Below are 20,716 nucleotides of genomic sequence, written 5' to 3'. Positions count from 1 at the left end.
AGGTTAAGCAGCTGTTATGGAATTTGACAAGACTATCCCAACACAGAAGATGGTATTTGGGCAAGACATTTCCAACACTGTCGGTTGGTCCTAAATATTTTCGACAAAATACAAAGGATGGTGCATATAAATAACAGCAAACAGTATAGTGACAGATTCATCCTGATCAATATGATCGAAGCATGTGCGATTTGAACCACCTGCAGCTCTGCATAGCTCGGACACGTATGTCATTTTCTATAGACCTGCAGCCTGCGAGGTGTTTACCTCGACTCTGTCGTCACGACTAGCGCGCGTGTTGCCATGATCATGTGCCTCCTCTTCCTCTACCAGATACCCGAGAGTTTCGCTTTGCATTTAACGGCCACGCAATAAAAACAGAGTCCTCCGTGCAGTGCGGTTTTCCAGCCCCCTTCCCCACCCGGATCATTTATGCACAACCATGCAAGCGGGGGCCACCGAAGCAGCTGATACAGACGCTGCTGAAAACAGTAGCAACAGCGGAGCAGACATCGACGACAGCGACGGGACAGGGGAAAGGATGGAGAGGACCGGACCACAGCCAAGCGAGCAGCAGGACAGGACCAACCAGCAGCAGCACACGTCCTTATCACCATCCGGGGTGTTCGGTGAGTGTCAAAGAAACACGGTATGAAGATTGTAGGCTAAGTGTCCTGCGAGCGTGCAGTGGAGACCTGAGGAAGATTTGTGTTCATTTGCGGAAAAAAAAGAAAGAAAGAAGATAGGTCTGAAAGACATGAGGCTGTGCATGGGCAATATGGTGCAGTCACTGATGCTTGATTCGTCTGTGATTGGGTTTTGATGTCCGTGCGTCTTTCCTTTTCCCGCTACATAGTGCGCATTACGTTTGAGACAGGCCCGGGAGGAGTCGGGCTTTCGTGGTCCACAGGTGCACGCAGGAGTTACATGCCGCGGAGGTGCACGTCCCGACGGGGCTGTGCCACACTGTACTTTGAAGAGAGTAAAGATTGTTTTGCAGGCTCACGTATCAGTGTCCGTTTTGTCTCTGGTGTTGCAGACTTGAGGATTTTTACAGGAGAAAACTGTTAGTGGTGAGTAAGCAAATGACTGGTGGTATGATTAATTCTGGAATTGCATTATGAGGATGATTAAGCAGCACTGAAGATGTGTTATTTTGATAACCTTTATTAGGTTCATCTGGGATTCATGTTCGGAGCTTTGGGATTACCCAGGGCCATTTCCAGGGCCCCCTTAAATCTTGAGTTTTATGTCCATCCAGCATTTCTGGAAAGAGGAGAAACTCAGTCAGACGTCTGGCCACCTGGATGTGACCATATAACCTTTACATCCGAGCAATGCCACTGCAGTTATTGCCTTCATTTTAATTTTGATTTCAACTAATGGTAGCTTTTTGGAGAAAATCTCAACCACATTTATATGGATCAGGACAGGTGATAGAGACTTACAGAATATGATATAACAATTACACTTGCATGCCCTCTTTTACATCCGTATCAACAAAATGAGTGGTATTGTGATAGCTGAGCTCTTGAGTATGAATGATGATTTTGCTGATGATCACATCAGTGTTACAAGTCTATGACCGATCACACCTTCCCTCATCTGTAGTTAAAAAGCTGATGATGGGGTTGTTGAAAACTCTTAGAGTTTGCCCGCTCTCTGTGTTTATGCCATGCACTCCAGTTTATTCCTAAAATGCCATTGAGGTGAACTGGACAGTGTATCCACCTGCAGGTCTGAATGTAACGGTCTGCCTGACATGGCTGCACCCAATCCAGGCTGCCTGCCTGCTTTTCATCCATTGCATGCTAAGGCACCAGACCAGCCACCCCGAGCCAAAATCGGTGACTCTGAAACGGATCATGTAGTAAAAAAAAAGATTATTCTAAAAAAGACATTTAAATTGTTCATGAAAACTTATTTTGAGGAGCCTCCTAACTTCCCACATGGTGTCGTGTGATGAACCCAGTGTGGTTCTGCCAACTGTGAGACATGAAGTGGGCTGCATGTTGGGTGATATGACCTGTATCAAGATATACCATTTTGTACCTTTACCTTGATAACAGTAAACCTGATTTTTGTACACAGTACATCCATGCAATCACTTCCTTTTTCATGTTGGCTCACTGCTGATACTTTCCCCCTTTATTGCAGTATGACTAGTTAAAGGCGGTGGGTTTTTGTTCAGTATAGACATCTATTGAAAATTGTGATATGAGCTAAATTAGGATGTTATAATGTTGATAATTTGATACATTTAATTATTTATCAATTTCAATTCAGTGGTATTGAAAAAACAATGGGACATGCCTGTAAATATGCTGGGAGAGGTCTGACTTAAAAATAGCTTTGTGTCATTAAATACGGAATGTCAATTCATAATACAAATTAAAACAAATTCCATGATTAAAATGGTAGATGATAAGCAATATGCATTTAGTGCCAATGCTAAAAAGCTTCAAAGATGGAGGCCTAGTCTATAGAGCTAACCACAGCTGTACATGAAAGGGAGAGTGTAACAAATAGACAGTATACTCTATAGTTCTTCGGTCGACACTTGCTCTGCTGCAGCTAGATGTTGAATCAACTCATCAAACCTGGTCATTTTGCTCCGAATGGATACATTGCTGCTGCCCGGAGGACATATTTGCTGTCACATATATCTACATGTTTTGTGACGGAGAGACAATCACTTTACGGTATTCAGAAACATACAGCAAGACAAAGAAAAATACAAACAATCAGTGTCTGTGACTTGACTTGGATTGAATCATTACACACGCACGCACACACCCACCCACACACACACACACACACACACACACACACACACACAATCAATCAAATACAGTTTAATCAGCTGAATTGCTGAGTGATTTATACATCCCATTTAGACCTTTAAAAAAAATCTCCACATGAAATCTACTGCACTGTAACACAGACACTTGATTGAATTGTTGTTTGACATGTATTATAGGTACAGTACATCAAGTGTTTGTTACCGTCACTGAGTTGGCATGCTGGTCTAAAAACATAACACTATACCGGAGAGATGACAGCAGCAACGACGGCTCTCGATAATAGGGATGAGGCATGCTGAAAGGAGGTGATGTGATGATGCACAATGTGAAATCCTGATCACGTACTGAGAGACTCTGAACAATAAAGAGATCGTCAGTCACTGATGAGTCTATTGTGCCTGCGTGAGACGGAGAGTGTGACTTTAGAGCAAAAAATAACGTGTGAAAGACCAAGAAGCAGCAAAACACTGTATTGTGGGACAGGACTGCCTGGAAGGCTGCCGCTTTACCGACATTTCATGGTTTCACAGACAGACTTGATAAGCCAGTTTGTTCATGGCTATTTGAATGCCACTCAGTTCACAGATGATCTATTTGTTTACAGTATTTGCTGAAAGTCACATGACTAGTGCACCACAGTCAACCTTCAAGCTGGCTGGACAGTTGTTTTGAACATTTCTGTCCTTTTTTGTTGTACCTTGAAGTCTCCATGAAAAAAGCGACATATTGGAAAATATGGTGAAGAAATAACGTCAGTGATGAGTGCAGAGCGATTCCATTGACCTGTCATCTGTGTCTGATCACCCTGATGAAAAATATCACCATCTGTCTGTCCCACACGCTTTATGCCCTGTAATCATTTTTAACTTCATTAGCTCCTGTTGCCCCTCTTTTCATTGTAGATAAACTGTTTGGCAAGCGCCTTCTGCAGGCCAGACACTACATTATGTCTCGTAAGTCCTGGCTGAAGATGGTGCCCACCGAAGACTGTGATATCCTGATGACTTTCCCAGGTACGGTAAGCTTAGCCTGTCCTCCCTGTTTGTCCTGTGATGAATCTCTCACTGTAGAGAGAACAGTACATCCTCATTAAATGTCGTTGGTGGTCAGCCAGCCACTCCGATGCATGGCTAGGACTTACAATGATCCCTGGGGACAAGTCGATTTCATCCATTTACTGTACCCATTTCTATAGAGCAGCTCTCTCTGCGGTATCTTATGAGGAAGCTGCTGTTTGGCTTAGAAATGAGGCATTTCATCAAACCGTCTTTGCAAGTTGACTCAGAAAAACTTGACAAAACACATCTTGTATATTATGTAGCATTCAAACACAAGACTTCAATGGGCTTCATCTGTCGAACTAAACAGAGGGGTCATTGTTCATATAATTAATATCAGTAAAAATGTGAGTATTGCAAGTGTCAACATATATTCCAGCCTTCAAAATCTGATTCTCACCAACATTCAAATTCAAAACCAAACCACAACACCCAGTGCAATGTGAGCGCAAACAACAACTCTTGTTTAGATTGTTGAATTAACATGAAAAGGCATGTAAACAACCACATTTCTCGTCCTAGTTTCCTCGTCCTATCATGTTTGTTTTGTGCTATTATAATTTCCTATTGAAACAGTTCAAATGCAGCCAAAATGGCATAGTATGTCATATCTGACATTTCAACTGTTTACAGACACTCGCTCCTCACAACTTTGGCGCTTCAGCTTCAACTGAAATTTAAGTTGCTTTCATCTCTTACAATACAAAACAGTTAGTGGTGGAAATTAGTCTGAAATTAAGATTGAGAACCAAGTTGTCTTTCAAGAATTATTTCCAGAATTTGCAAATTGGCTCAGATCATACAGAGATCAACGGTCTCCACAGAATAAAAGCGCAGACACATCTGGATTTTATACCTTTGCTTCAGTGTCATCTGCTCAGAGACAGTTAGGAAGTGAAAGGTTCAAGAAAATTGAGAGTTGAAGGGATGGTGAGAGTTAAGAAAAACAAGTCTATTTATGTATTTATCCTGTAGTTAGACTCACAGACGTGCAAAAGGCCACTGTGAAAATGCTTTTAGGGTGCAGAGGGTGTACATAGAGACAGTTATTAAAAACAATTACGATGTATTTCACAAGTTCAACTGCTTTCATACAAACTGACAATTCAAATGCCTACATGCCTTCATTTACAATTCTTTCAGCTCAACAGAGACCACTAACTCTTTCAGTACTTCAGCGGAATCATTTTGGTGTGCTTATACTTTAACTCTCTCACATTGAAACATTTACCATTGAAGACTTGCTGTGTAAGCGGTTTACTGCGTGACCTTTTACTACCACCACTTTTACTGCTTCCACGGCCTTCTGTCAGGACGGTGAAGGACGGGTTTGTTTCAGCCTCTTAATGCTGCAGCAAACTCGTCATTTCCTCCCGACTGCAAACATGCCTGCAAACCACCAAACCGCCAAAGTGAAACAAGGAAACTGATGTTTGAGAATATTGTCACGACCCGGCTCAAAAGGCCGTAACATGAGGGAGACAAGACGAGTATAAAGTAATTAATAGACATTTATTTAAAGTGCCACTAACTAAACCGAGACAAACAATCAAAACAAAGCAGCAGCCAGGTCCTCCAAACAGGAGGCGGGGAGGAGAGGCGCCGTCAGAGGGTGCTTCTTTATAGCTGGCCACTTCCAGCAGGCTCAGGTGGGGCTCGTTAGCTGCCGATCAACATCCTGCAAGACAAACTGACAGGAAACAGACACAGACCCCTGGTGGAAGGGATCTGTGTATGTATATATAATGTAATATGTATTTTGATGCTCACGTGTCAAACTTAAGACAAAACAACATTTTCTCCCTCCAGATTCAATGGATGACCACACGCTGCTGTGGCTCCTGAATCAGATTCGTGTCGGAATCCCACAAGTCAGCATTCAGGTTCGACAGCACAAACACACCCAGGCACACGCCTTCTTCATCACGACAACATTTGAGAAGTAAGACTCCGAAACTCACAAATCTGACTTTTTGTTTGACATGTTTATGGCTCGTCCTTACTTATCCAACGGCTGATGAATTGGCAACATTCGACTTCATGCAGCAAAATTGCTGGAATGTGCGAAGTCAGACAGATTGTAAACAAACAATATATCCGTTCTACATATTGATTCAATTTATTCCCCAAACTTACAGAGTCTATGTTCTATGTCAGTAAGGGTCAATAAATAAAAGCATGTATGTGCTTGTGTGCATGTTTTTGTCAGATGCCTGATCAGAAAAAGGCCGGACCTCAAATTGAAAAGGATTGCTGCGACACATTGATTGAATCACTGTCTGTCAAAGCAACACTTTATCATCTTTCCCTGAACTGCAGAATCAGTATTTTTACTTCAGTGCTTGACTTAGAACTTTAAATGGTTATTCTGACAGAGATCGATTTCTTCACTGGAGTAATATGCAGTTAATATAATCACTGTCAAATGTATATTTGCATCAGTGTGTCACAAGAGAAACATTTGAAACGATTGACAGATCTTTAACAACAGTTACAGACTTTTAAAGCCAATTTCTCACTCATGCAAATGCAACTTAATGCAAATAGAAACGATATAAAACGACCGAATAACAATGTCAGATGGCACATGGTGTTCTTCAAATCGACGTATTTCTACGTAGACAACCCGCTCCAGCCCTACAAGAGCGCATCTCCCAAAATGTCCAAACTATTCCTTAAAGGACAACTTTGAAAACTTCTGAAATTTAAGAGACCACGCTGAGAGTTATAACCCGGTTACAGTTCTGTGTGTGTGCGTGTTAGAGTTTGTTGTGTGCATCGCCTCAATGCACGTAATCTGTCAAACATCTGCAGTCCAGCCGCTCCACAGTGTTAGTGCTCCATCAGGTCTAATCTGCTGCTCATCCCCCCCCCCCCCCTCTCTCCTCACCCTCAGCTTACTGCGGGGAGCAGAGCAGATGGGCATGCACAAGGCCGTCAAACCACAGTTTGGTGGCGGGATGCGGCGCTTTTGCTGTGAGGAAGACAACATCTACGACAACATAGAGAGCGAGCTCTGCTTTTTCACCTCACAGGTTAGAAGTCAAAACTGTGAGCTGTATGTCAAGTTCGTTGTTAAAGATGTAAAATTGTTACTTTGGGTGTGATATTCAAGATTATTTTTGTCTGTCTTTTGCGGTTTTATTTCAGGAATTGAATTGCTCTAAATATTGTGACTTGTCTTTTCTATCTCCCCATAACTGTTTTGTTTTCAGGAGCGTCAGGGCATTATAAAGTATTGGCTGGACAATCTGCGTGCCAAACAGGGGGAGGTGCTCCACAACATTCACTTCCTGGAGGGAAAGCCAATCAGTATGCTGTCATTTGTTATGATTCAACTTTTTTTTGATGCTGTCCTTTTGTTCTCTTCCTTACTGGATATCATCAGTACTTTGTGCTGCGGATTTTATATGGAAAGTGAGTTTTTGTCAAACAAATGTCGCCTGAGTTTCACGATGTGTCCTCTTTAGTTCCAGAGCTGGAGGCTCGTGGGGTGATCCATCAAATGTTTCCTCTCCATGAACAGAGGATCCTCAACCAGCTGATGACATCTTGGGTTCAGGCTGTGTGTGAAAGGCAGCCACTGGGTGGGAAATAACTGTTGGACAGTACCAACAGTCCTGACTGTTAATATTAACTCACATTCATTAATACTGTAGAATAGTAGGAGCTTGTTATCAATTATTTCAGACAAAATGATTCCTCTTCTCAAAGTGTCAATCTCATGTGCTTTGCAGATGATATCTGTGACTACTTTGGAGTGAAGATCGGCATGTATTTTGCCTGGCTGGGCTTCTACACTAACTCAATGCTTTACCCTGCTGTCATCGGCTTTCTGCTCTGGATACTCGCAGAGGCTGATCAGGTACTTGAAGCCTCTTCTATGCTAAGATCTGTCTTTTCAAGCACTCCGAATATTTCTGATATATATGTGTACTGATGCTGTTTTGTAATCCTATTATTTTTATTTTAATCCAGGCATTATTTCCTTTGCATGCATTGTAAAGACAAGAGCGGTTTAAAACACAAAATCCGACACACAACACAATGTAATGGCACTACCTTTGGCAGCTGAAAACTGAACGGCATAATCATACTCTCAAAGGTTACATAAGTGTCTTTTGATTCTCTCATGCTCGCTCACAGACCAGTCAGGATATCTGCTGTGTGGTTTTTGCCCTCTTCAATGTCGTGTGGGCGACGTTGTTTCTGGAGCGCTGGAAGAGGCGGGAGGCGGAGCTGGCCTACAGGTGGGGCACCCTGGACACCCCCACCGAGTCCTTGGAGGAGCCCAGGCCCCAGTTCAGGGTGAGGATTGTTACTGAGGTTTGAGCAGGTTGCTGCTGCCGTTTTGTTGTGTTGTGTGTCAGTCTGGTTGAGTCATTTATCAGCGAGCGCTTACGCAACACTGCAGTGATGGAATAGCACACAATACCACGAAATGTGACCGTTATGGTTACAAGAAGGTGGTTACAAGAACCTCTTGTTGTGTGGAATGAGTGGAGAATTTGACCCGTTCGAAAAGGATTGTGGCGATTCGGTAAAATAGGCCCGGTAGAGCATGAGACTCTTAAACTCAGGGTCGCAGGTTCGAGCCCCACGTTGGGCGAATATGCTTTTTGGGATGCACTTCTGGCAATAGAAACATCCTTATTCAGATTAATATGATGTAAAATCACGAATAAAGGATGTAGAATGTGTTACAACACAATCGGATGTATCGAAACATTATCGTCATATATTCTGAATTAATGGCAGCTCTTATTAAAAGTTATGAAAACAGAACAACTTTGATCGAGGTAACACACACCAGAAAAATCTCAACATATAAATTGGTGTTTCATTTGCAATGTTTGATGTTTTCCACAATAATCTGGCACGCAAACGCAGAAACAGAAGTAATGCAACCCGGCAGGCAAGCAGTTAGTATGGAGGACATTTTGCACAAACATTTCCAATTTATCTTCCAGTGAAGATGATTGCAATCACGCGTTCTTGTTTTCTCTTCCTCTGCTGTCTCTGCAGGGCGTGAAGCGCTGCAGTCCCATAACGGGCTGTGAGGAGTTCCACTACCCGCCCTGGAAGAGAGCTCTGTTCAGATGGGCGGTCAGCCTGCCCATCTGCCTCCTCTGTCTCTGCTTCGTCTTCCTCGCTATGCTCCTCTGCCTGGAACTGCAGGTTTAAACCGATAACACAGCAACCGAGTTCAATGACAAGAAATGGAGTTGATAGAGTCTGGGTCTGATAAATGGGGATGATATTGTATAAATGTATTTGCTCGTGAGAAGGTCCAACCCACCCTTACTGGAAATTTCAGCCATAACACAACAGTTAAATAACAGAAAGACGTAAAAAAGTAGAATTACAGTTAAGATCCATAACTACATATCAGCCTGGAAATGTGTGAATCACATCATTTTTACAAACGGGTTAAACAAAGCAAGCCTCTTGCCAGTTCATATTCATTTAATAGCCTTTTAAAAATAGCTATGGGAATAGATATGGATGAGTGGGACTGATTCAATATTTATAATACTTCTAATGCAGGAGGTGGTGATGGAGATTCAGGAGCTGCCTGGTATCACAAGATTCCTTCCTAAGATACTCCTGGCCATCACTGTGACCATATGTGGTGAAGTGTATAAGAAGATTGCCTACTGGCTTAATGACATGGGTAAGAGACACACAATGAACTCTCTGGGCACAATACTGAACATAGTATCTCTGTGATGTGTTGTAGAATAATTACTTTTCAGAAATGAAATTAAAATGAGACATGTTTCTCCATGACTGTATTATAGGGTTGGCATGTATGAGTATAGTTTATGAGCTGATGTAGGAAGCTTTTGGCTATGAGGTTCCTGTCTTTAAGACTCTCTATGAGAGATCTATGAGCAGCCTTTCTACATTGACGAATAGTTCTCTTTTATTTCTCAATCCAGAGAACTACAGACTGCAGAGTGCCTATGAGAATAATCTCATCATCAAGATGGTTTTTGTAAGTCATGCATCCTCCTCTTTTGCTTGTGGCAGAATAGAGACGATTCATCTTGACTGAGTGGGCGTTTGACTTTGTGTGATGTCTTCTGGTTGTGTTACAGTTTGAGTTCATCAATTCTTACCTGAGCCTTTTCTACATCGGATTCTACCTCAAGGACATGGAGCGGCTTAAGGAGGTAACAACGACTGTTGGCAGTATCACAAAATGCTGGGCTTACACTGACTATATTTAAAATCATTTTTAAAGTGGCCATTGGCTGTCTGATAAGCCCCCTTAGTTACAGTTGCTATGTCTGCCTGTCAAGACATTCAACAGCACATGGCTCATGTGCTGTTTACGATGATGATGGTGCCAATTCACGACTTGAAATTCTTAGTCATTTTGAAACAATGGGTCCTTGATATCAGAGGCAGACAAAAGCCGACTTGTCAATGTTGGTTTGAATGAAACTAAATTGTTAGCTGTCTCCGGCCGACTACCATCCGACTCGTTTCACAACGAGGAATCTTGTAAAAGTGCTCTGAAAAACACACTCGATGGCTACAGTCAGTATCCTCACCAGTCAATGATCCATGAAGAAGAAAATGAAGAAAATGTATTGATCATCAGGACAGTGTAGAGCTCGTGGGTTCTGGCATATGACAAGGAAAAATGTAAGATCTTACACAGTATTTTACTTTAAATGTTCCAAGATTTAAAGGCTTTTTGTAAGGTTGGCTGGAGTCAGAATAGAGTTGTCGAATGCTGATAGCATTCAGGAACAGCTGCACAGTGGTGAAATGCTACACTGTACATGCTGCTAGTAACATAACCTGTAACATAAAGCTGATGTAGTTACATTGGCTGATGATACCCTCGCTCAGTTACTGCAGTAGGTACAGTAAACTAGTTAACCAGCTCAGAATTACAACTTAAAACCTTAAACCTTTGACAGGTCCGCCGTCGTTACGGTTGCTAAATGACTCACTCGCATCACTCTTCACGGGGGCAAGGTTGTAGCGAATAATGGAACATTTAATTAGCTACATACGTGACCAACAAAGGTTTAAGTAAAGGTGCATTTCATTATGAATCAACTTAGCATTTGTAAGAGGAAGAATGTGATATTTCTACTTTCAAGAGTGACATCGTCTCACTTTAATGTGTGTCAGATGCTGTAAATGCCCTGGGATCATGTCAGCATTTGTACCTTCAGTCAGACTGAATATCTACATCAGTGCTCACTAACCACTTTAGGAATGTGTGTGTGTGTGTGTTTTCCCGTTTGCGCTTCTTAAATTCAGCACAGTAACAGATGCTTTCCTACTCCTCACAGATGCTAGCCACTCTGCTGATCTTCCGCCAGTTCCTACAGAATATCAAAGAGGTCCTCCAGCCTTATCTCTACGAGCAAAACAAGCTGGGCGTCTTCACGCCCAAGGTGCTGTGGGAGCTCCTCCAAACCATCACACTCAAGTACGGCCGGCTGGCTCTGGGAAAAGCCCAAGCCTCAATGACAGCCTATTCCTTCCTGGGTCCCAGAGGGACCCCTGTCAGCCACGCTGCTAACGGTAACCCAGAGCCAAAGAGAAGAGGAGATCTGAAAGCCGGATTCCGGCTGACGGAAGAAGAGTGGGACATGAATGACAGCAATCTAAAGCAGCGCAAAGTCAGCTTCACCGAGAAGGTCGACTACCAGGATGTCACGACAGAAATGCAGACGGTGGATCGCAGCTTCCTAGAGGACAGTCCCACGATGGTAGAGGAAGGGATGGATCCGTCCAGTATTTTTGACAGTTGTGATGAGGACAGTGATTGTGAATCGCTGGCTCAAGTATGTGGTCTGTTTGTTTTAAATGATTTATTATATTTTGTTCGCTGTGTTCCTTTGGCTTTGACTTTTCAGAAATATGTCACTATGTTCAGACAATACCAATTCTTACAGTTCAATTTATCTCATGTAGTTTTACAAATGAAGTTATATCATGTCTGTGGAGACTGATGTCATCCATTCAGGAAGTACACCGAGAGATCAGAATGAAACTATCCAAGTTAAAAGCTGCAGAATTGAAGATGTCTTAGTAGTCTCTCGAGAAAGTATCGTAGACCAAGGAGTATGTCTCTGTGTCCTCTCCGAAGGAATCGGTCTCCCTCTGTCAAAGAAGGAGGAACGTTGGTGACGAGAGAGAGCATAAGAAGTCATGGATCGATCCACCAGAAGAACCCAAAACCGTCACTCTGACCCAGGCTGAGATTGAGAGCTGTATGCAAACATATGAGGTGGGACTCTTGCTGTGAGGCAAAGAAATGCAAATTTGACTTTTTACAAACTACCTTGCATTATATAACATCATCTATATCTGATGTCACCACAGTGTACCCTTTAAAATACCAATATGTTTTCATGATATTTGACCCCAAACAGGACACGCTTCAGGACTACCAGGAAATGTTTATCCAGTTTGGGTATGTGGTGCTCTTCTCCTCTGCGTTTCCGCTGGCGGCCATGTGTGCTCTTATCAACAACATCATTGAGATCCGCAGCGACGCCCTGAAGCTCTGTACCGGCCTGCAAAGACCCTTTGGACAGAGGGTGGAGAACATCGGACAATGGCAGGTCAGTGTGTTCCTGTTTTGTCAGAGAAGCCCTCCAGGCTGCATTGGACATAACGGGGGCATCTGATAGCCTGTGAATGTCTCTCTCTCGCTCTCTTTCTCCCAACAACAGACTGCAATGGAGGCCATGGGCTTGATAGCAATTATAGTTAACTGTTACCTGATTGGTCAGTGCGGGCAGCTACAGCGCCTGTTCCCCTGGTTGAGTCCTGAGATGACCATCATCTCCATCGTCTTACTGGAGGTACGCACTGCACTGTGTACAGTAAAGGCAGGTTTGTTTTCGAGTTTTGAAAGACTGTGGTTTTATTCCCCAAAATGACACTTTTTAAAATATTCCAAAAGGAGTGCAAATGTGCATGGCCTGCTTCTTTTTTTTCGTGGCTTTGTAAAACTTTCAAAATATTTCTTTTGATCCAGGTTTATTAATGAACACAAAACCTCATGCGGGTTTTTGGTATGTGTATGACGTGTTTGGTCTGTACAAAAAAAAAAATATATATATATATATAGATATATATATATTTATACAAGAATAAGAAATATAATGTGTTTGTGCCTTGAGGTAACTGTGTGTTTAAGCCTGTCCCTTTGTGGTCTCGGTGGTTTACAGCACTTTGCAATCCTCCTAAAGTACGTCATCCATGTTGCCATCCCTGATATCCCTGGCTGGGTAGCAGAAGAGATGGCCAAGCTAGAGTACCGACGAAGGGAAGCTTTCAAGGTATCGTTGTATCATAGCTTGAAAGACCTTCGGGCAACCTGAGGCTTGCTGCTGGCTGTACTCATTTTCTAACGCATTTCTGTTTACATACCCCTTTGTGTCCCTGGGTCTCTTGGTGTGCGTTGTCCAAAAATGTACACTAGTGCAGCTTTTTCTGACTGTCCATAAGAAAATGTGTGTGCTTGCCGATGTTTGTCTGTAACAGTGTTGTATCACATCAGTGGCACTCGATGGTGTCTTAGATCAGTCTCGTCAGGATAGAAAAGCACATTTAGTGTAAGCAGCTTGTTGTGTTAGCTTACTGCTGGATAAGATGGCAACTTCTTCATCAGTGACAATGCAAAATGATGGAAGGAGAGTAAAAGAGAGTCAACACGGATCTGAAGAAAGCTGTAATTGCTGGCAATGCTACCTCACATGAATTAATACTCTACATAACTTATATTCATTATGCAGTCTTCTCCTCTCTTTCCTTGTGTCGTTCACTGTCTCTGTTCCTGTGACTCTTTCTCCATCTCTCCTCTTCCGCGTCGCCCTATTTAGAAGCATGAGCAGCAGGCCCAGCAGCACTTCCAGCAGCAGCTCAGACGCAGGCGTGAAGAGGAGGAGCTTCAGCTACAGGCCGAGGCCCGGCAGGAGAGCGAGCACAGGGCGGATGCACAGCACCAGCACCACCACGACAAAGCACCGGCGGGCAAGGCAGGGGACAAGCCTAAGAGACCCAGCTCTCTGCTGGGAAACAACAATGTCATGAAGCTGAAGCAGATCATGCCTCTTCAGGGGAAGTTTTCCTCCAGCAGCTCGCGCTCACCTGCCCAGTCCCCAACAGGAGGTGAGGCAAAGCTGCCAGGATTTCTGAAGTTCCTGAAGTCACCTGAGGGGAAAAAAGAGCCGGCAGCTGGAGGGCCCGGCTCAACGGTGACCTCTTCTGTTCCCCCTAGTGGCCAGGAGAGGTCACAGTCCCCCAACAGGACATTCAGTCCTGGGAAGCTGTTCGGTTTCAGCAAATCAGAGGGGACAGTGGTGTGTGTGAACGGGACACAACCAGCGCCACAGCCCGCCAGCACTCAGCCCAACAGGGGAGACGTAAACACAACCCTGGAGGAGTTACCCTCAAACGAGTCAGATAAAGGAGAATCAAGACAATTGACTGATTTAGAGAACTCAAAGAGTTAATACATGTCCAACCATACCGAGGTAATATTATTATGAGGGCAGCAATGTACAAATGTTTAAGAAAACCTTCAGACACACCTGTACCGTAGGAGAACACATTAGTCACAAGGACCAAACGTAAAGGTCAGCGTTAGACTTTCACTCTTGATGCAACTTATTTCACACAAAGTATTCTACGGTCTCTAATGATTATCTAGCTACCATGTAAAATATGTGCAGTGGGTGTAAGTCCTTGAATGGGGCTTGAGTGACATTTACTGAAGGTTAAAATACTGAATGAGTTCCGGGTTTTCAATATCACCAGAACAGAATATGTTGATGTGAGGGATCTTTTTTTTTTTTTTTTTTTTAAACCAGGACTTGATCACCAATGAGCCCTTTTATCAAAGGACATGAAGAGCAGCTTCCTGTTCCAGGTTTGTTTCTCATTCTTATGCCTGTATTGAATGCATGTTGCATCATGTGCATGCATGACATGTCCATCATGTCTTTTCAGTTGTGAAGCACTTTTGAAGCAATCATATTCTTCCGCAATAGGTCAAATTATATTCACTGTGACCATAAAAAATATACTCTATTTTTCTTAACTTTCATTTTCTATGAATTATTTTACTACATAAATTAGTGAATGTACTTCTATGATGCAAATTAATCGCACTTGAATAAACATCTATCAAGAGATAAGCATTGGTTGACTCTGTTTACAGTAAACATTACTGGATGGGAGATGTTCGCTGGGTTATGGTTCCTGGAAAGAGGACATGTATAGATAAAATAACACTTATCTAAATATGCACCTATTTGCCAGAAGATCATTTTCAATAAAATTTCTACAGCATTTCCTCAAAACCCTCCAATACACACTAGGTTATTTTCTTCACTTCCACACAAAAAAATGTTGCCGTTAACTTTGAGTTGTAGCCTTTACTGTATGTCCTACTGTAATCTTTATAAGAACGAGATCTGAAATTGACAATACATTTATACATAAACTCAAAAGCAAAGTATTCAACAATAAACACATTCCAAATTGAATTAGCTGATAGAATACAAACCGTTTGAGAAGAGTAGAGTTCGCACACTCTTCTAGAGAGCCAGGACAATAACACTGCACGTTCCTGGTTTAAACTCATACTTGAGAAACGGATTGTATTCTAACTACGTAAGCAGCCAAACTGCACATATACTCTGTCAATCTTCTAACAGCAAAATGTAACTAAAGTAAAAATGTGCATTAATAGACTCAACTGTCTGTCGTGACAAACATTGAAAATATTGCAGCAGATTTGTCTTTATAGATGCGCAAAAAGTGCAAAGAAAATGAAGCAAAATTGACTGAACTCTGGCTTGTATCCCTCCAATGTCAAGAACAAATTGTCAAAGCAAAGTGAGATAACAGTATGGCTAACCTGGTGAAGACAAAAATCAGAGCGAGTCGTCTTGTTACCTGATAAAAGGGTCGGAACAATCACAATATACATACTGTACAAATATACAAGACTTCACGATGAGCTTCACCGACTTTGTGAATCAGAGAGAATGAGGAATCAGGAGGTAGGTGTTATTTTCAAACCACAAAAGACTGAAATTTGAGGCAGAGGTGTCTCAGAACAAAAGATAATTAATTGTGGAAAAAAGGTTTTGGTTGAAGAGGAATTCTGAAGTGAAACATGAAGACCAATGTTTTATGACATTAATATCATGCCGGCTATGGTCTGAAATGGATCAATCCCTGTGTGCGTGAGTGTCAAGGCCTGGGTTTGCAAACATATGTTCAGCATCTGTGTTGGCATTCTGTTTAATAGGTCAGTCTCTGCTGGGTGCGCGTCAACAGCACAGCAATTCACGAATCCTCATTCTGCTCCCGACTGTCCGTTTTGGCAATTTTCCGTGGAGGCGCCGTGTTCTCCACCTCTCCTTCTTCCTGTTCTCGTTTCTTTGCTGTATTCTGATAAAGTAAGAAGAAGAAAAAAACGTTAAACAAACCACAACCACAAAACACAGGATATTTTATAGTCATACAAAGTTAGCACCAACTTTCTCCTCAATGATATTAACTATCTTTAAAAAGTTGTACCTTTTTGTCCCACTGTTGATGAAGATATCGCAATAGGATGTTTGTCTTCTCTGTGACAATGACTGAGGAGATAACACACAAACACAGATTACATCAAGAGCGATAAGTGTAGTTGAAATCAGCTGTTCCCTTCGAGAATAAAAACCTGAACAAGTTGAGTAATGTCGGCCTGGAACTGAAGGTGATTTCCCCCAAATGCAAGACAGAAACTGATGCAACTACAGATATAACTAATATACTATATTTCATCAATGTAGACTGTGGGCTCTGTAAGCATATGTTTAATGCACTTACTCTGCTCTGATGGATATTCCCGTGTTGGAAGATACACAGATGGTCGACGGTTCTGAAACAACAGTTCCATGTTGGTTAGATTGATCTCAGACAAAGTACTACCACGTGACAAGATATTTATGAATTCAAAAGATGACAACATGATTTTATCTCAGCATTTTTTTGGGGAAAAAAAGGTTGACTCACTGACGCTTTACATAGAGAGTCTGCGTGGAACCTGCTGAAGTTATTTTTGTTGTAGACAGGAAGTCCTTTCAGGAAATCTGACTGTGAGCAGAACAGAAAAAGAAAATGTGAACAGACCACTTCCGGGTGGTGAGACCAACTAACGTTACCGAAGATATAACTAGCTAGATAGTAGAGAACCGTTTACTCCTTAACGTTAGCTGGTACTAACTAGATAATGTGACAGCGAGTAAGGTAACATACAGCCTGCTTTCAACAACGCAATGTTAACGCAACATGTCTATCAAAGCCGAAAGGAACCAGCTATTTAACATCTATACACAAATAATTAAAACTAAGAAAAGAACAAGCTGTGAACCAAACGTTACCTTCTCCATTTCTGTCTGTGTTCACGCTCTTTGCTCGTTAACTAGCTGGAGTGAAAACGAGCAGACGTTACTTAGCTAACCTAGGTAACGTTAGCTACTAAGCCTTGTTGTCTTTGTCGTAGCTAAGATACCGGTATGTTTACCCGTCTGACAGCTTCTATAAAACCTCAACTATGTATGACTTCGATACCACGGCATCACGCCACTTCAATCAGCTGGTAACTCCCACTCTTTTAACGGTAATTACACATAAACTGAAATTGAACGTCATCTGGAAGCTAACTTGCTACTAGTTCACAACTCCATCTTTGTTGTTTAGTCTGCTCGTGGGCGGTTACTTTACGAGATTCAACGCACCTCATTGGTTGAACAGTGGTGGATGCGTGAAGTGACAGAATAAACAATGCGCTGATAGGCTAGAAAGAGATTATGTAACAGACCAATCCCCCAGTACAAACTGGTAATGGTCTGAAGCTCTGAAGAGAACAACACAAGTACTTTCTACAGCATGTCCTCCATGTTCATTATGCATTTATCTCTCTACATGCTGTTGCTTCTCGCAGTTATGAGTTGAGCAGATGGACGAGTGTAGGTAAAAATACTGATTCAATAATATAATCTGAACAATAGCAAAACAACCCATACTCCAGAACTTTTATTATCGATATGTAAGTGTTCATATACAAAGCAGAAATGAGTATCTGGACATCAAGGGTATAGATGCTACTTGAAGCAGTTAATTCTTTAAAATCTGCTCATACCAAAAACTGTAAAGTGTATGGGCTAAATCTGTACGTCATCAACTGTCTGCTAATTAATTACTTGCAATTTTGCAAACATGGGAAATGTTGTTAAAGTGGAAATCCGAGAGAATGACATTTTTTTCCCTCGTGTGTTATTCTGGCGTGTGACATGATCAATTAATGCCTCCATTTCTATCCTTGTCTGATTTTGAGCTGTCACAGCTTCTCATTTTCAACAATATTTGGGCTTGAAAATGAAATGCAACCAATGGAGTTCTGGGTCACTCTGCCTGATGTGAGAGAGGACCACAAGGACCTGCTCTCTGGAAGTATACTTCCCCCCCAGCAAGTAACTACTCCTGTATACTGCCTTCAGTTGAATAAACATACAACTTAACCACCACAAAAAGTAGATGGCAGCAAACTTTGTCGGTTAAAACTTTGTCTCCTGAGGGAAAAAGAAAAAAAACCTTTGTACACTGTTTCAATCATGAATGCAAGTACATTTAAATTCAGCAGGGGTGGTTTTTATTATTAATTACTTTTTTGTTTTGAGAACTAAGATGACACTGACCTTTAAAAGACACATTTTGTCTTTGAATCAAATGACTTCACACAAGCAAAAAAGACTTCTGACAACATTTAATAATATGAACAAAACTTTATGGATAAAGAATAACTGGGTGAAACTACAAGGCTTATTTTTGCTCAAGGCAAATGTTATTGAAGGCTCGTTTTCCCCCTCCCGCCCACTAATAATGCAGTAAAGCCAAACCCAACCCACACCCACTATCACCAGTTCACCCAATACACAACATGTGCTGAGCCCCCTGAGCAATGGCAGTATTTCTGAACCAATGTCTGCTTTCTGAAAGTATTTTCCAACAAGGTCCTTCAGTGCGAGAGTGATTTCCGTCCCTTTAACATGCGGCGCAGAATCACCTCGATGCCACCTTGTGAGCTCATCCTCTTGATCCAGCCGTGGGTCCTCTTGCGCTTGATGTTCTTGGGCTGATACTCTGTGCCTCTCTTCCTAGTCCGCACCTGCTGGTATTGCCACGGAAGCTGCCTGAACACGCCTGAACCCTCAGCTTGTGAAGAAAGTGGCCCACATCTGGAAATCTGAGGTCCTGCAGCTGCTCGGGGCACAATCCAGTTGCTGAACAATCTAAGGTGAGAGTTGCCAGTTACTGCAAGGTTCCCTGCAAGGATGCTGTTGACAGATCACAGATGTTATAAACAAATGTTATTCTTTAATATCAACATTACGCCACAATTAAAACAAGTCATAATACATTGATGGTGCTGCTATGTGTAGAGTATCCCCATGCTCGGATCCCATGCCTCGGTTATTGACACAGTGATGAAATGTACAGATTGAACACATTTACCAGATTATTAATGAAACAATTGCCGCAAAATACAGATGTAAATCAATACCCTCGTCCATGATATGTTGATATTAACTTTATTAGCCATCACTAAGCTATTATTGGAATTAGTCATCACCTAACTTAATATAATTCTGATTAAGTAGCCATGCTGCTAACGCACTGCTTAGCTAGCTTGCTGGTGTTAGCATCGTAAACAAACATTAGCTTTTGCCGTTCGACTGGCATGAAAATACACAAACTCAGCTACCTGGTGGAATTGCGTAGTCCACACAGTCGGGAAACAGACGACCGTATGATGTTCATCTTTAGATATTTATACAGTTGACACAGACACGGGAACGGTGAAAGTCACAGGTCTGTCAGCTCCCTGCGAATATGAAGCAAGATGATTGGCCCAGATTTTTCAGCCAATTGAAAGGCTTGTTGCTGGAACTATTGTGTTTTAGTGCCCTCAGGTACAGGTTAAACTTTCGAGTAGTTTACCGATGGACACACACCATATTTTACCAATAAAACTGTTTATTGGACAGGATAAATGCTCTTGCTTTAACAGGCATGGTTTGAGATAGTGTCTGCCAGACGGGGGATACTAAACTAGGTAAGCAATGTGATTTGTATACAGCCTGATCGGACTCACTGCCTGAGAAGTTGAACTCAGGACATAAAGTAGGTTACGAACAAATGTTTGAAAGGTTATGTTTGGATACATTATTTCAACACACAATGAGCATGCGTATAAGAGACAATTAGTATGCAGATCACTGGGCAGGTTGAACATATTTTCATTTTATTTCTTCATGACAAATATGAGATTGTATGAGAGGATCGATTTAGGGAATAATGATTGTCTTTCGAGGATCAGGTCAAACCACAAAAGAGAAAACTTTAAGTTCTGGTCCAGGTACAAATTCAACACACACATTGTTTATTGTAAATTGTACGAGTTGCACATTGAGTGTCGTTGGGTCTCAATAAGGAATATGCCCTTTCTTTGCCTAATTTGTTCACTGATGTTGGATGCAATACTTCCCTGTAGTGCTGTCTGGCATGTTAATATGCCTAATTGTTTTTCAGCCTCATTAAGACATGCATAAAAATAAAGTAGTTATTGTTATTTATATCGAGCACTCAACAATAACATAAACCGTTGTTTGCTCAGGCTCTCTGCCCCATAAACTGTCACAGCTGGTACTTCCGTGGCAGGCACAGGCCTGTCCCACTTGTACCAGTGTTGATGTGAGTGCAAGGGAAACGGAGAGACTCAGCACATCTTCATCTAAAAGGTAATTTCTCCCT

The 20,716-nt window shown here is 42.0% G+C and overlaps 2 protein-coding genes across 2 annotated transcripts; one reads left to right on the top strand and one right to left on the bottom strand.

The window, feature by feature from the left end:
- Positions 1-442: 442 nt before the first annotated feature.
- Positions 443-14,921, top strand: LOC306788928 (anoctamin-8-like; the record flags this gene model as incomplete). The annotated part of the gene is made up of 18 exons (XM_079284660.1): positions 443-629; positions 3,707-3,817; positions 5,672-5,804; positions 6,759-6,897; positions 7,078-7,174; positions 7,333-7,449; positions 7,600-7,727; positions 8,009-8,170; positions 8,888-9,040; positions 9,410-9,536; positions 9,805-9,860; positions 9,964-10,038; positions 11,179-11,676; positions 11,982-12,122; positions 12,268-12,459; positions 12,571-12,702; positions 13,072-13,182; positions 13,726-14,921. 18 exons carry the CDS (start codon positions 443-445, stop codon positions 14,356-14,358), a joined length of 3,192 nt encoding a protein of 1,063 aa, XP_079140786.1. The 3' UTR covers positions 14,359-14,921.
- A 404-nt stretch (positions 14,922-15,325) lies between these two features.
- On the bottom strand, positions 15,326-17,588 carry LOC306789613 (DET1- and DDB1-associated protein 1-like). The gene is made up of 5 exons (XM_079285636.1): positions 17,284-17,588; positions 16,916-16,996; positions 16,730-16,781; positions 16,436-16,497; positions 15,326-16,306 (listed from the first exon to the last, which is right to left on the bottom strand). Exons 1-5 carry the CDS (start codon positions 17,290-17,292, stop codon positions 16,202-16,204), a joined length of 309 nt encoding a protein of 102 aa, XP_079141762.1. The 5' UTR covers positions 17,293-17,588; the 3' UTR covers positions 15,326-16,201.
- Between the last annotated feature and the right edge of the window lie 3,128 nt (positions 17,589-20,716).

This window comes from Melanostigma gelatinosum, assembly GCF_949748355.1.
Source record: "Melanostigma gelatinosum genome assembly, chromosome: 15".
NCBI lineage: Eukaryota > Metazoa > Chordata > Actinopteri > Perciformes > Zoarcidae > Melanostigma > Melanostigma gelatinosum.
The sequence above is the reverse complement of the archived record's forward strand: the minus strand, read 5'-3'. Positions and strand labels throughout refer to the sequence as shown.